The sequence below is a fragment of the Lynx rufus genome, unplaced genomic scaffold (assembly GCF_022079265.1).
Source record: "Lynx rufus isolate CCGP_SWC_20201006 ecotype Redwood Valley unplaced genomic scaffold, mLynRuf1.p SCAF_17, whole genome shotgun sequence".
NCBI classification, from domain to species: domain Eukaryota; kingdom Metazoa; phylum Chordata; class Mammalia; order Carnivora; family Felidae; genus Lynx; species Lynx rufus.
In genome coordinates, this window is record NW_025814831.1 from 14238978 (window position 1) to 14253636 (window position 14659).

Consider the following 14659-nt stretch of genomic DNA (forward strand, 5'->3'; position numbering starts at 1 on the left):
GGGGGGGGGGGGGTCCTCCAATGAAGCGCCGAGGAACTCCATGACCTCATCGGGAAGCTCTCTCATTGGCTGCCGCCGCCGCGCCGGGCCTGCCCCTTCCATTAGAGCTCCGGGTTTCTGCGCGGGCCCGGCCCCTGGATTGAAGGCTGCTTGGGTTCCTAGCTGCAGGCTTTGCAGGCTTCTCTTTAGATTCCTCAGAGGAAACTTCTGTTTCTTGAGAAAGACTGAAGTGTTTTTTTCAACCTGCCAAAGTACTGGTTTTCTGCGCTGGTGTGTTACTGGGGTTTAGCTGGCGCTTTCAGCCTAAGTACCTGACCGATCACATTTATTTCCCATTTATTTTAATCATGTATTCTAAAGAGTTTTGTCTTTCTTTCCAGTGGATGAATTTCTCACGCCCCATCTTACTGCGGAATGCTAGTGACCTTCTCTCCCACATTTACCCTGAGAATTCAGTGATTCCCAGAGAGGGAATATGACTTTCACAAGGTCACACAGCAAGTTAGATGAAAGTCAGATCCCGGACTCCTAACTCCAGCTTCAGTGTCACACATATTCCACTTGGACGATCAGACCAGACCCGAAATCATTTTTCAAGGCTTGGCTCAGGGGTTACCTCCTCCAGGCAGACTTCCTGGAGCCCCTCTGTGGCCCAAGGGCTCCCCCAGTCCCTGGTGTTCATCTGAGTGCAACCACAGAGCTATTTTTCACTTCTTTGTCCCTTTTCCCAATTAGACTGTAAGTTCCTTGAAGGATGGCATCACATTTTATACAATTTTGTATCCTCAGAACCTAACATTGTCTGGCACACAATAGATGCTTAATAAATGTTTGTTGAATTAAACTGTGGAAACTTTGCATGCTGGTGGCCTTGTGTAGGGAAAGATCACTCGTAAAAGTAGACTCTGTGTTTCTGAGGCTCTTTCATCCTGAATGAGAATTAGCTTTTTTTTTTTTTTTAATGTTTAATTATGAGACAGAGAGAAAGGGGGGAGGGGCAGAGAGAGAGGGAGGTAGAAGATCCAAAGTGGGTTCTGGACCGATAGGAGACAGCCTGATGCAGGGCTCGAACTCATGAGCCCTGAAATCATGACTTTGAGCCAGAGTTGGACATTTAACCAACTGAGCCACCCAGGCGCCCCAGAGTTAGCTTCTTTTTACTAATAAAGTGTTTAAAGCGAAAATGTTTGCTAATTCAACTCTGCAGGATCAACCAGATCCTTTGTGCTTACCTAGTAAATTCCTGATGGCCCTTTAAAATTTCTGATGTGTGAATCAACCATTATTCAAATCAAACCACTCCATTTATTCTCTTCTGTGTCTGGTCTTCCAGGAAGCTTAAAAATCATTCTAGTCACACTCTTGACTAGGTGACAGGTACAACGTTCTCCCCTGTATCCATGTAGTTTCTGATCCTTATGTTGCTGTTCATTCACACATGCAGTTGGGTATTTTATCACTAAGCCTATTTCTGGCAGAAAGTAGGACAGGTGGTATAGGGGTAACAGGAAAGTGTCCCCTAAACCCTGAGTGTGAAAAAACACTCATGAAAATAAGGGATTCCTATCCCACAGGCTTAAACCCAAACCACCTTGATTGTTATTATGGTGTCCAAAGCCTATGCAAAGTAGGCATGGGCGGAGACAGAAAGTGGAAATTCACAGAACGGGTCCAGCTTCATCCTGAGCAGAAGACAAAGATCTGGGACATATGGATATTCTCACCCTTGGAGAGGTAGGCTCAAGAATGGGACCAACACAGTCCTCTGATCTTTTCCAGGGCCTGAATGATGACCTTCTTGAGAGTTGCCCTACTCTGGTTCCAAATCCTGCTCACCAAGCAATCTCTTAACAACAGTTTCAGCTTCGCACGCATCGTGACACTGGGAACGGGGTCTCCGGGGATGGGGTACTGGAGGGATGGCTTCCATCATCAACGAAAGTTGGCATGGAGTATAAACAGTGGTCTGTAGTGAGCTTCTGTAGTGGAAGCAGGTGGAGTGCCCTGGAGCCCCCACATGTTTCTGGACTTACAGGGCTGAAGGCCACCTTGGGAACATGGTGTCCACGTGCAGGTCATGCCATGCCCAGGCCTTCCTCGAGCAGCCAGCCAGCCTTCTATCCCTGGCTATCTGGCTATCCCTCTCAGATGGCAACTGATGATAAAATAGAGACACCAGCCTCAGTGCCTGCAGTGGGACTGCCCAGCAAGATTCCCACTGGTGTGTCCCAACAGTGGGAACCATGACTCCAGGCAGCAGGTGGCCTTTGGGAAGAAACTCAGGGGACCCTAGGGCACTTTAAAGGGGAGGGGCATGGAGCCATCTTGAGTCATCCTCAGAAACCCTGCTCAAAACAATAGCACTGATGCAGCTTTTGAATAGCAGCTTTCTGGGGCACCCGGGTGGCTCAGTCGGTTAAGCGTCCGACTCTTGGTTTTGGCTCAGGTCATGATCTCTTGGTTCGCACGTTCAAACCCTATGCCAGGTTCTTCGCTGACAGTGCAGAGCCTGCTTGGGATTCTCTCTCTCCCTCTCTCTCTACCCCTCCCCACTCGCTCTCCCTGTCTCTCTCAAAAATCAATAAATTAACTTAAAAAAATAAAAAAAAATAGCAGCCTTGTTCAGAAAAGTGTGGGTGCTGGGGGTATGATAATGTGGCTGACTCAGGGTGTCATGGGCACACTGCAGAGTATTACACACGGAGAAAAAGAAGGAACCACGGCCTTCAACAAGGCTGTGCCAAGGACAAATCCAAGAAGAGAATGAGCAACAAGGCAAGTGACAGAACATGACACCATGTTTACAAAGCATGAAACCAAACAATATCATATATTGGGTTACATGTAACATTCACGGCACAAGGGACAGCAGAAGGCTACTTACAAAACAAAGCCAGGGTATAATAAATGCAAAGATCAAGATGATGGTTAACACTGGGATAGTCAGCAGGTGCCTTGGTATTCATTTTACTAGTTTACTACATAGGTGCCCCTTGATTATATGGGTTGTACGAATCAAACATTTCATAATTACAAACCACGCAAAGGCATGGCACCTGTCATTACTCAAGCCCCAGGCCTGCAGGCTCTGGCACGTTTTCCAGGGTCCTCACGGGCATCGCCGCAGTGCCCACTTGCCCACGGGGTGGCTGCTCATGGCTCACACCTTCCAGGGGCCCAGGGCCCAGATGACAGGGCTGCTCCCTGGCCTGGTGAGGTCAACGGTTAGAAGTGACTGTTCTGTTAGCACACTGTGGTCATTGTCATTTGCTCCATGTAGATTTCCATCTCTTTCTTAAATGTGACCCATTTGCTTCAGCAGGCAGATCCCCACTTCTGTGGGCCTGTCCCCAGGGATGCTCAGGACTCGGCTACACCAGCCCAGCCCAGCCCAGCCCAGCCCAGCCCAGCCCAGCCCCATATCTACGGAGCACCTACTCTGTGCCAGGCACCGTTCTCAGCGCTGGGGAGGCAGCCGTGGATAAAATCCCACAAAACCCCCTGCCCATGGAGCTTACATTTGAGTGAGGGGAGACTGACAGTAAACACTGAATTAATACCTAGAAGTCAAGAAGAAAAAAGAAAAACACCACAGTGGAGTAGAAAGATCAGGAGTGAAGGGAATGGCAGGAAGTCGGTTTGGATGGGGTGGTCAGGGAAGGCCTCCTTGAGGAGGTGACCTTGGTGCAGAGACCTAAAGGAAGGGAGGGGGACCACATGGATATCTGGGGAAGAGCCTTCCAGGTTGAGGGAGGTGCAGGGCAAAGGCCCCCGGCCCCTCCTCTTGCCTTCTCCTCAGTCTCCTGGAGCTCCGCCAACCCCAGCCCAGACCTCTCTCAAGCACTCTCCCCCCAATCCCACCCCCCACTCATGTCTTCCCCATTAGAGTTTTTTTTTTTTTTAACTTTTGTAATGTGTTTATTTTTGAGAGAGAGAGAGAGAGAGAGAGAGAGAGAGAGAGAGAGAGAGAGTGCGAGCGGGGGAAGGGCAGAGAGAGAGGGAGACACAGATTGGAAGCAGGCTCCAGGCTCTGAGCTTTCAGCACAGAGCCTGATGTGGGGCGATGTGGGGCGATGTGGGGCTCGAACTCACCAACCGTGAAATCATAACCTGAACTGAAGTCAGACGCTTACCCCACTGAGCCACTGAGACGCTCCCCGCTATTCTAGTTGTAAAGGAGACCAGGCTTTCGGGGGAAGGGGAATTGTAGGTTTCCAGACCGCAGGGGCGCCCCTGTTTGTACTGGCCTTTGCTCTGAGCCTTCAGCCCGCCCTCACCGCTCTGGCAAGCCAGATTTACTCTAGGGGATTAGCCAGGACTCATATTTCCTGAGCCATCTTCCACTTAGCTTCTTTCCTTCTGGGCATCGCCAGCCTCGGGGGTTGGCCTACAAGCTGTGATTTTTCACATCTTTGTCAAACCTGTAATACCAGTGCCTGGAAACAAAGATGTTGGCTTAATTATTATCATCAGCACGTATGACTTCCTACCCCTGAATTTCCGAGTGCCACCTGCAGATAAACTTACCTGGAAAACAATCTGGGGAACTTCTCCACCTGCCATCTCTTGTATGTCTCCAGGGTTGTCACGGCAGCTGTCAGAGCGGCCGGGGCCATGGGGAGGACCAAAACATCACAGATGTGGGGCTGAGTCCAGACCGAGGGGCCCTCTCTGGGGCTCTGCACAATAAGGGGCCAGAAAGTTCTTTCCCTTGGCCGGTCAGGCTGACAGTGTTTGTCAGCTTCTGCTCCCAGTCCCTACACCCCAGCAACCTCAGGGCTCAAGCAAATGACCTTGAGGACTCTGTTGGGTGTCCACTACTTCCAGGGTGGCCTGTGGTGAAGGTGGAAGCCTCAGATACAGTCACAGACACTGTTCTGTTAAGTCCAAAAGGAAAACATTTGCAGGCTGAGTCCGGACCTTGAAGATCACCAGCCTCATTCGTTCACTCAAACTCCTACATCGTTCCTATGCTGGGTCCAAGGGGGGTACAGAGGCACAGAATGAGAGCTCACGTTTTTTGCACTCTTATGGTGGGTCAATGCCATTTTAAAGTGCTTTGCTTGTATTTTCTTATTTAATTCTCCACCAACTCTACCGAATAGGTATGCTAGCTGAGGAGCTGGAGGCATGTAAGGTGTGGAGAGGTGAAATGTCACTGCCCAGGAGGCACCTCCTGGGATAGGGTCCAGGCTCCACTCCGCCCTCATGACGACATACGCCTTGTCTCGGAACTCATCACGTAGGGGGACATAAGTGGAACTCTGATAATTCACATTCCAGCGTGGCCACTGAGGCAGTCTTAAATGTCACTACAAAGCTTGTTGTTAGAAGCCCTAGCATGGCCTGGGGCTCCAAGAACGCACAGGAATTTCCCTCCTGGACCAGAGGGGACAAAACATTCCAGGCAAATGTCTGGAGAGACAGATCGCCATGCCAGAGCCTCGAGGAGAAGATGAGGGTCCGAGGGGGAGGGGAAATATCTCCTGTGGACATTTCTCCTCCTGTTCTTCCTGTTCCCTCTTGGCAGAACCGAAGGCACCAGGCACCAAAGGGTCCTCTGCTAAGACATGTCCCTTTCCTGGGGCTTGTCCCCAACACCTGAGACCCTTCAGGTCACCTTCGACACAGGTCCTTGGGGGTGCCTGAAGGTTATGCTGGTCACGGCAGAAGTTATCTCCTGACCTTCCTTTCCTAACGTCCAATGTCTCCTTTCAGATTCCTCATGGTGAACCGATGTCCGCCATGTCTGTTCTCCCCAAGAACAGCCCCAGGGCTGCTGAGGAGACAGGAGACGAACCCATGTGAAACTCCTGCAAAGCTGGATGGAGTGAGGTCCCTGGAAGGGGTGCCGCTGCTGGGGACAGTGCTTCCTCAGCACTGGAGCTCCAGAGCGTCAGCTCCGGCCTCAGTCACACTGTCCAGCACCCAGCATCCTCACCTCAGCCACAGCTATCACCCAGGGGCCTCCCCAGCCATCTCTCTCCCCAACTACTGGCAGTGTTCTCAGCCATAGTGGACATACCTAAAATGTAGGTCACAAAGTGACACTCCTGTTAAAAGTCCTGCACAGACATCCCATTCCACCAGAGTAAAAGCCAAGGTCATTACAACGACCCACAAGGCCCTCCATGAACTGAAATTCCTCCTGCCTTTCCTCGACTCCCTCCCTCCACTCCAGCCACACTGGTTTCTTTGCTGTTCCTCCAACTCCCCAAATGCTCTCTCCCCCTCACCCCCAAGGGCCTTTGCGCTGCTGTTTCCCACGCCAAGAATGCTCTTCCCCCCCAGATGTCCTCAAGGCTCTCTCTCACCCTCTTGAAGTCCTTGGCAAGTGTCACTTCCATGAAGCCAAGGCTAACATCCCATTGAAAATTGCAACATCTTTCACACCCCTTGCCCCCCACTCTGTATTCTCGCTTGGCCCCCTCGTCTCTTCAAATAGCCATCTTCACTTTCTAACTGACTACTGTATTTTGCTTATTTCTTCCCCTGGCTGGAATGAAAGCTCTAGGAGAGACAGAAGTCTTGGCCGTTTAGTTCTCCACTGTATTTATTCCCAGCACCCAACCCAGGGCCAAGCACAGAGCTGGTGATCGCTACATAGTTACCAAATAACTGAAAGAATGCACACCTTGGACACCTGCCCCCCAGCTCTCAGTCCACAGAGCCAAGGCAAGGAAACCCCACTGGTGACTTTGCATACTCCTCAGGGGGCAAGGCAGCTGGCTTCTGAGCTGGTAGCAGTCCTTGCCAGGCCCAGTTCAACTCAGCAGACATTTATGGAGCCCCTGGACAGGTGCTGTGCCGGCCTGACACGGATGACTCTTCGCCCACCTCGTCTGCCTGGGGGCTAAGGCTGCCAGGGGCAGAGGGGGGCATCCTGACGGGGACAGGCCAACCCTGGCCCAGAGGGATCTACTGAAACCTGAGATGGCAGGACAAGCTCAGGCAGGCCTCCCCCTCACACTCCCCTCACACCAGGCCCACTAGTCCTGTCTGGCGGGTGACCTTCCTCAGGGTCGCTGCCCTTTTAGGCCCCATCCCCATCCTCCCCTTTGCGGTTTCTTCCCTCCCTCGGGTCCCCAGGCCCCCAGCCCGCCAGACCCACACCCCTCACCCTTGCCCTTCCTCACCTGCCCGCACCACCGCCGCTCCCCCCACCCCTTCCACCTCGGGTCTCGACCCCAGCCCCCGCCCCCCTCCAAGTCCCCCCTCCCGCCGTCCCTCCCCCGTCGGGCCTCCGCCGCCGCCGCACCTCGCCCTCGCTCAGCCTCCCGCCGCCCCCCAGCCGCGCCCGGCCCCGGCCCCCCGCCCGCCTGCCGCTCCGGCCCTGGCCGGCAGGGGCCGCTCCTCGCGGCGCCCGGGGCCCCGCCGCCGCCCGCCGCCGCCGCCCGCCTCCCCGCCCCTTCCCCAGCCGGCGCTCCCGTTACGCCGCGGAGCCGGGAGCCGGAGCCCGCGCCCGCGGCGGCAGCGGGAGGCGGCGGCGGGGGCGCCCGGGCGGCGGCGGCGGCGGCGGGGCCTGCGGGGCCTGCGGGCGGGCGGGCCGGGCCCGGCCAGGCCGCGATGGCGACCAGGAAGGCGGGCTCGCGGCTGGAGACGGAGATCGAGCGCTGCCGCTCCGAGTGCCAGTGGGAGCGGATCCCCGAGCTCGTCAAGCAGCTGTCGGCCAAGCTCATCGCCAACGGTAGGCACCGGGCGCGCCGGCCTGGGCTGCAGGGGGGCGCCGCGCTCTCCGCTGGGCCGGGCCGGGCCGGGCCCCGGAGGCGCGTAGGGGCGCGGGCAGGGGCGCGGCCGGGATCGCGGGCGCCGCGCCGGCGAGGTGCGCGGGGCCGGGGCCTGGGCAGCCCGGGCGTCACGCGGTGGGGGCGTCCGGCGGGCGGGGGCCGTGCCCGGCGTCCCGGAGTTCCGGCGTGCTGGCGGGTTCCTGGGGGATGCGCGCGTCGGGGGGCTCCAGGAGCCGCCTGCTGCACCGGGGTCCCAGGGGCCGGGGCGGCCTTGGGGTTGTAAGAAGTTGGAGGCGATGGGGGAGGGTGCTCCCCCGGGCACGGCCCGGCCCGTGCAGCGTGCAGCGTGCAGGGGATTACAGTGTGTGCGTGTATGCTGTACCCAGGGGGGTGTCGAACAGAGACCCCTGGGAAATAGGGTTTGTAAACACATGACGTTCAAGGGGCTCCAGGGAGAAGCTCAGACTTGGGGTGTGTGTCGGGGGTGGTTGGGGAAGGCAGGGGAGATGTGTGTCCTGGGGTTCAGAGAGTAGAATGTCAAAGCTGTGGACCTAGGGAGGTCAGGTTTGGGGAAGTAGAGTCAAGAGAGTCAGAGAGAGAATATTGTAGAGAGAGGTGGGAATGTTGTGGAGGAATGGGGTTGGATGGGCAAGGGGCTCGGTGCCCGGAGGAGGAAGGGGCCTAAGGGAGCCACTGAGTAGGAACCTGGTGCTTGGAGTTAGTCTATGGCCCCGTTGAGTGAATTGGTTCTTGTACCCAATCGAATCAAAATTGCATCCAAAATCCCATTTCAGAGCGCAGCTCCACGTGGCCTTATTTGTTTTGGAAGCAAGTATCGTTAATATTTGCTGGTCCTTTAGTACCCGCCAAAAACCAAGGGCACCAGTGGACTGGTGAGAGGGCAGAGGTTTTGTGTTTTATATCATCTCTGGCAGCCTGAGGCTCTGTGAGCAAATGGTGGCTGAACGAATGAATGAATGAATGAATGAATGAATGAATGAATGAATGGCACTGCTCTAAGAAAAGACATCACACTATTTTCAACTCTCTAACCTCAAACTACCCAGAAATGGAGAGGGATGTCACGTGTCTTCTTCAAGAATGGTTTATGACTGTGCCTTTTACGGTATTAGTGCCTTGAAATAAGAACTTGGTTTTGCACACTCTCAACTGTGGTACCCTGCTTTGGGCAGATGTTTCCTGGAAGGACGCGGGTACCATGACTGCCCCAGGGGCATGGAGGAAGCATAGATCTACCTGGGCTCAGCTTGGTGGAAAGTGTTGACTCTTCTCTAAGTCCTCCCTTGACAACAATGGTATTTGGTCCCGTGGGCCCCAATGGCAGCTTGACCTTGCCCTTCCTTTAAGGTTCACCGGCTTCTCCTCCTGCTTCTCCTCTCGTTACCTGCAGCAAGGTCTCATTTTTTCCTTGGAGTTTGGACAGTCCTGGGTCTACTTTGTCACTTCCTGGCTGGGTAGGCATAAAATACCTTCAGGGCAGGTTGATGTTAGGGTTAAATGGGTTCATTTGTGAGCCCCTCCTGGTTCTCTTCTTCAGAACCTACCTGTTTTCTGCTTTGTTTACTCACTCATTGCGCCGATATTTGCGTGCCCACCTGTGCCAGGAACGGAACAGAAGTGAACAGCACTAACCAAGCTCCTACCCTCGTGTACTTAAACTTTTCTGAGGAGATAGGATAGCAAATACAGAAATCAATATATAGGTTAGCTTCAGATAGTGAGAGGTGATTTATTTTATTTTTTAATTTTTTTTAACGTTTATTTATTATTGAGAGACAGAGAGACACAGAGCATGAGCAGGGGAGGGGCAGAGAGAGGGGGAGACACAGAATCCGAAGCAGGCTCCAGGCTTTGAGCTATCAGCACAGAGCCTGACACGGGCTCGAACTCACAAACTGCAAGATCATGACCTGAGCTGAAGTCGGTCGCCTAACCAACTGAGCCACCCAGGTGCCCCAGTGGGAGGTGATTTAAAGAAAACAGACGAGGAAAGGCGATTGAGAGTGATGAGTGGGGGAGAGGCGACTCAAACTATGGTGGTCTTTGGAATAGATGGGCTTTGAAGGTGGTATGGACCCATCTTACCTTCACAGCCTCCCAAGGCTTGGCTTCCTTCTCAGGGACTGGTCCCTGGGGCCTGAGCCTCAGTCATTATGGGGCTTTTGGGGGAGTGGGTTGTGGGGGGCACTGCAGTCCATGGGTCTGTGTGTGTGTTTGCTTTTGGGAAGCTCATGAGAGGCAGATTTCTGCCCCAGAACCCACCTACCTTGTAGCAGTCGTTGATGACAAAAGGTCACCCACCCAGCCTTAAAAAGGTCAAAGAGATTGCTCAGGAACGTAAAAATACACAGCAAGGAAAGAGATGAAACAAGACCAGAATTATTGTGGCTCTTCTTTAGGGTTCAGAGAAATGTTGAAGGAGGGTCCTTCCCTTCTTTTGGCTGCTGGGGGCTTCCTTTGGCTGGCGGTGGGACTTCCTTCTGGGTTTGAGGGCACCAGCTCCCCCTTAGATCCTTTTGGGTGCACTGGACCTCAAGTTCTGGGCAGATTTGGCAAAATCCTTTGGCTAAAGCATTTGCTGCTTGGAATAAGGAAAGCGAGTTAATGTCATGTTTTTCATAGTAAGACACTTTGAAGGCAGCCACAGGCATAACAGAACACAGTCTTTGGAATGAGGCAGACCAGTGCCTGAGCCTGACTCTATGTCCTTGGCCAAATCACTTAACCACGCAGAGCCTCAGTCTCCTCACCTTAGAAGGGGAGCTGAAGACTGAGTTTGCAGGGATTGTTACGGGGATCACAGGAACTAATGACTCCCAGGGCTACTCGCAGAGTCTGACATCTTAATATGTAGGCTCTTCATTCGTTCATTCATTTGTTCGTTCATTCATCCGTTCCATAAATATCGAGTACTTGCTACTCACTGCTTTAGGCACTGGGGATATACCAGTGAACAAAACAGACAAAAGTGACAAATGTCCCTGCCTTTGTGAAGTCCACATTCTGGTGGGGAAGGGGCAAGGGGATGTACATAAAACTCACTCAGTAAAATTTGCAGGTTGCCGGATGGTCGTAAGTGGTATCAGAGGGGGCTCAAGAGGGGAAGAGGCAGCAGTGCTTTGAGAGAGGGGTGGTTGGGGGGCACAGAGGATACTAATATGTGGCCAGGGAGGGCCTCACCGGGAAGGCAGCATTTGAGATAGGACCTGAGGCTGTGGCCAAGCATGTTCCAGGGAGGGGACCTCAAGGGCAGAGGCCTGATGAGGGCAGAGGGGTGGCTGGGCCAGATCACCTGAGGCTTGGAGGTCACGGTTAAGGCTTTGGCTTCTCTCTGAATGAGGTAGGAGCCAAGGGAGGTTTCCGAGTGGAGGAGACCTGCCTGCAGAGGACTTCCTACTCAGCAGCTTTTGCTTCTTCTGGGACGGGAGCACGGCTGTGGGCTTGAAATAGTAGACACTTTCAGAGCACGCTGCTCCAGCCTGACTCCTCTGAGATAAATTGGTTTAGACATTTTGCCAAGAGGTGGATAAGGAAGAAAAGGGCAAATGCCAAGCCGAAAACAGACCCCACAAATCCATTTTCTGCCTCGTGCCCCCCTGTGGGTACCATTTTAACCACTCCATCTCAAAAACACAAAATGTGTGGCAGTGATATGCCAGGCCCATGTGTGTTCCAGCAGGACAGTGACCACACAAGTTAAGGGGGGCGGGTTGAGGTGGGAGAAAATTCGACTCAAGTCTAGATTCTTGCTGCGAACTAGCAGCTTGGGCATCGTGTGGGAGCGCGTGAGGAATGGACTCTCAGGCCCCACCCCAGACCTGCAAGGTCAGAATCTGCATCTTAACAAGGTATCCAGGAGATTTGTGGGTACAGGGAGTTCTGAGGTGCGGTGGCCTGGAGCTGAGGTGGCAGCCTGGGGGGGTGAGGGGGTAAAGACGGAGAACAGCACATCAGCTCCCTGTTGGCTCGTAGGTCGGTCCTGGCCCTAGGAGGACAGTCCCAGCTGCCTTCTGTCTCCAGAATGTCACCCTTTAGCCTCCCCATGGTGAGTTCACTGCTGTGTGACAAAGTGCAGTGGTCTGGCACCTGGGCTTCTATCCAGTCTCTACCTGTAGCTGGCTGGGTGACCCTGAGCCAGTTAGCTAATCGCTCGGAGGCTGTGTTTCTTCATCGGTGTGATATGGTTGGTAATCCTACTCCCCCAGGGTGGCGGTGAGGAAGAAATGGGGTGAGAAAGGCAAAGCTTGCTACATGCAAAACACCACTGTTTACTCTCTCCACCTGACGCAGTATAACCCTGGACAAGGCAGGCCATGTCCTGGATATCACCTGGCTGGGAAGAAGAATGGGAGGCCTAGAAATGACACACTTGAGCTTGTGCCCGGTGGAGACTCTCGCGTATTTCAGGCACAGAAAGAGGCATTTTGGAGCCTGTGCCAGCCCCAACAGACAGCCACCCCCTTTCTGAAGCAGTGTCTGTTTTTCCTTCCTTTCCCTGTCTGCTAATCTTAGGTGAGCTCAGTTACTGAGCTCACTTACAACAATTCGGCCCCAAATGGTGGTTTCTCCTTTAAGGGATCATCACCGTTCTGATTAAGTGTGGTTTTGAGACCCTTTAAGTACCTCTTGGTGATGGGCAGGTAGGGAAATGGTGCCTGAAACAAAGAATATTTGTGGCGCAAAGTTTGGTTCAAAATGTATGCAGACCATTGAGTGGGAGTGAAGTTCTTGCATTTGCCGATAACTGATATTCCCCATGGCATTGGTGCCTCCAGCACGGTGGCTTTCCACTCTGGAGCTGGGCTGAGTTCCTGGACAACTCCCTGGTCTCAGGCCTCTGGAGCCTTTCCTGCTGGACCAGGGGCTTCTTTGGAAATAAGGCTGAGGTTTAACCGAGAGTCTGCTGTGGGGTGGGAAGGTGTCACTGTGGTTTGCAATGGCTTCTTTGGAGGTTCCCAGGACGTCAGACTGTTCCTGGACAGTGGGGAAGGACACGAGTCAGACCTTGATGACACTTCATCTCGGCCTTCCTAGGGCGTCCATCCTGCTTTCACGTACTCTGTCCTGTTGTCTGTCCTCTGAAGGACGCACCTTTGTGGCAGACCATACGTCCTGATTTTTGGATTCAAAGGTTCACTTATTTGGCAATAATATGTTGATAGCTCTGAGATAAGCACCGGGGCTCAGGCTCATGGTTGCTGTGTGAGGGCAGAAGGACCATGACCTTGTGGCTGCACACAGTGGGGCTGGGACTGCTCAGCTTCTCCCTGGCCTCCGACTTGGAGGGATTTCAGGCTCTGAGGATTCCTGACGTTGATCTGCTTGGTAAGCCAGCCTTTCCGGTGTGTCCTCCCATTACCTGAGTTCACCCCCATCCCTGTCTCCTCCGCACCCCCCCCCCCCGCCATGGCTGGTTTGGCCTATTGGACCCTCACACTCACTTTGCTCACTGTCTTTGCCCCCATGCTCACGCTATTGCTCTGAAGTCCTCTCTGCAGTCAGAAGCCTACCCGTCTGTCAAGGTCTGGTTCAAGTTCCTCCCAGCTGTCCTCCCTTCACAGAGAAGGATTTGCTTCAGAGAAAATAACCATACAGTGTTAGAACCAGATGGGTCCTGAGAGATCCCATTGTGTAGCGGTTTTCAAACCGCGTGGTTGAGGAACCCCTCTGGGAACACGCTTTAGGGGCCTGGGGGCCAGGTGCGCGGGCCTCACACAACGGAGCAGCGATACTTTTCCCTAAAGTTTCCTTTGAAAGAAGAGCTAATGTGCTTTTAAAAACATATTTGAAAGCCATCGATCTAGTCTTTGGCTCTTCATTTTACAGGTGAGAAAACAGGCTCACAGAGGTGTCTCCTGCAAAGCCACCAGCTGGCGAGTGGCAGAAAAGAGCAGAGTGGGTCAGAGCTCTGGCTTACCGGTTCAGTTGCTTGGTTCAAAGTGAGGCTGTGCTCCTTCCTAACTAAGAGCGTTATTTCCCCTTGTGAAACCCCGCATGGGAAGGGGTGATACACATTCAGCATCCCTTTTCTGAAACCCTTGGTGCCAGCTGCGTTTAAGAATGTAGAATTTTCCAGAAATACTGGAAATTTCCCATATGCTGGCCAGTATGTGACCCTCTCAATGGGTCCGGGGCAGCACTTGATAATAAAACATGTCACTCTTTCTGTATCAAAACACACGAGCAGTCGCTGCAAAGGGACACATAGAATATAAATAGCCCATGGTGGTGGGTTTATGGTCTCCCATCCCCCAGTCCAGGGCTGTTTCTCCTCCCCCATGTGGCCTGTCTTGGCACATGTCTTGTCTCCTCACCCAGGCGGTCAGCTTCTAGGGGACCGAGGGCTGTGGTTCTGCTGGGATGAACTGTCAGCCCGCTTGGCGTGCTGTGCGGCCAACTGGGCCCGGACTTTTTCGCGCGGAGGCCTCTGAGCGATTGGAACAGGCGACGGGAGGTCCTCTTCTCTGGACTTGCTTGTATGTGGGGTCATAAACGTCTTGTTGTTGAAGTCACACTGACTTGGGTTCGCTCCTTACTTGCCGCCCAAGGCCCTCCAGCAGGTACACCTCCTCGCTCACTCGGGGCACCCCAAGCTGCCCCGCCAGCTTTGCACCGGGCACGCCATCGGGAACGGCCTCCGCTTCTGATGCCCGTTGACCTCACTTGGGTAGATTCCTGCCCCGCTGGGTGACCTCATGCTTGGCGGGTGGCGGAGGGTTGCAGGGCGTTCTGTGAAAGCCAGTGTTTCCCATCTGAGAAGCCAAGAGAAGGGAAGATTTTTCTGACACCTCTCAAAACCCTCTCCATCAACTACCAAGACAAGAAGGAACAGGCATTTGGCAGCTGGGTCAGATGAATGCCATGTAACGTAGAGAGGGCAGTCCCAAGCCACAGGAAACCTAGCAGTGTGT

General features: G+C 53.7%; 1 protein-coding gene across 3 annotated transcripts in view; it reads left to right on the forward strand.

Moving 5' to 3' along the window:
* The first annotated feature begins 7550 nt into the window (after nt 1–7550).
* Nucleotides 7551–14659, forward strand: part of TTC7B (tetratricopeptide repeat domain 7B) — a 254836-nt gene continuing 247727 nt past the window's right edge. For 2 of the 3 annotated variants that reach the window (XM_047080223.1, XM_047080226.1), the window contains exon 1: nt 7552–7687. In XM_047080223.1, the coding sequence (XP_046936179.1) occupies nt 7567–7687 (121 nt within the window). In that variant the 5' untranslated portion in view covers nt 7552–7566. Of the gene's footprint in view, nt 7688–14659 lie in introns of all 3 variants that reach the window. The other variant, XM_047080225.1, reaches the window with a different exon arrangement.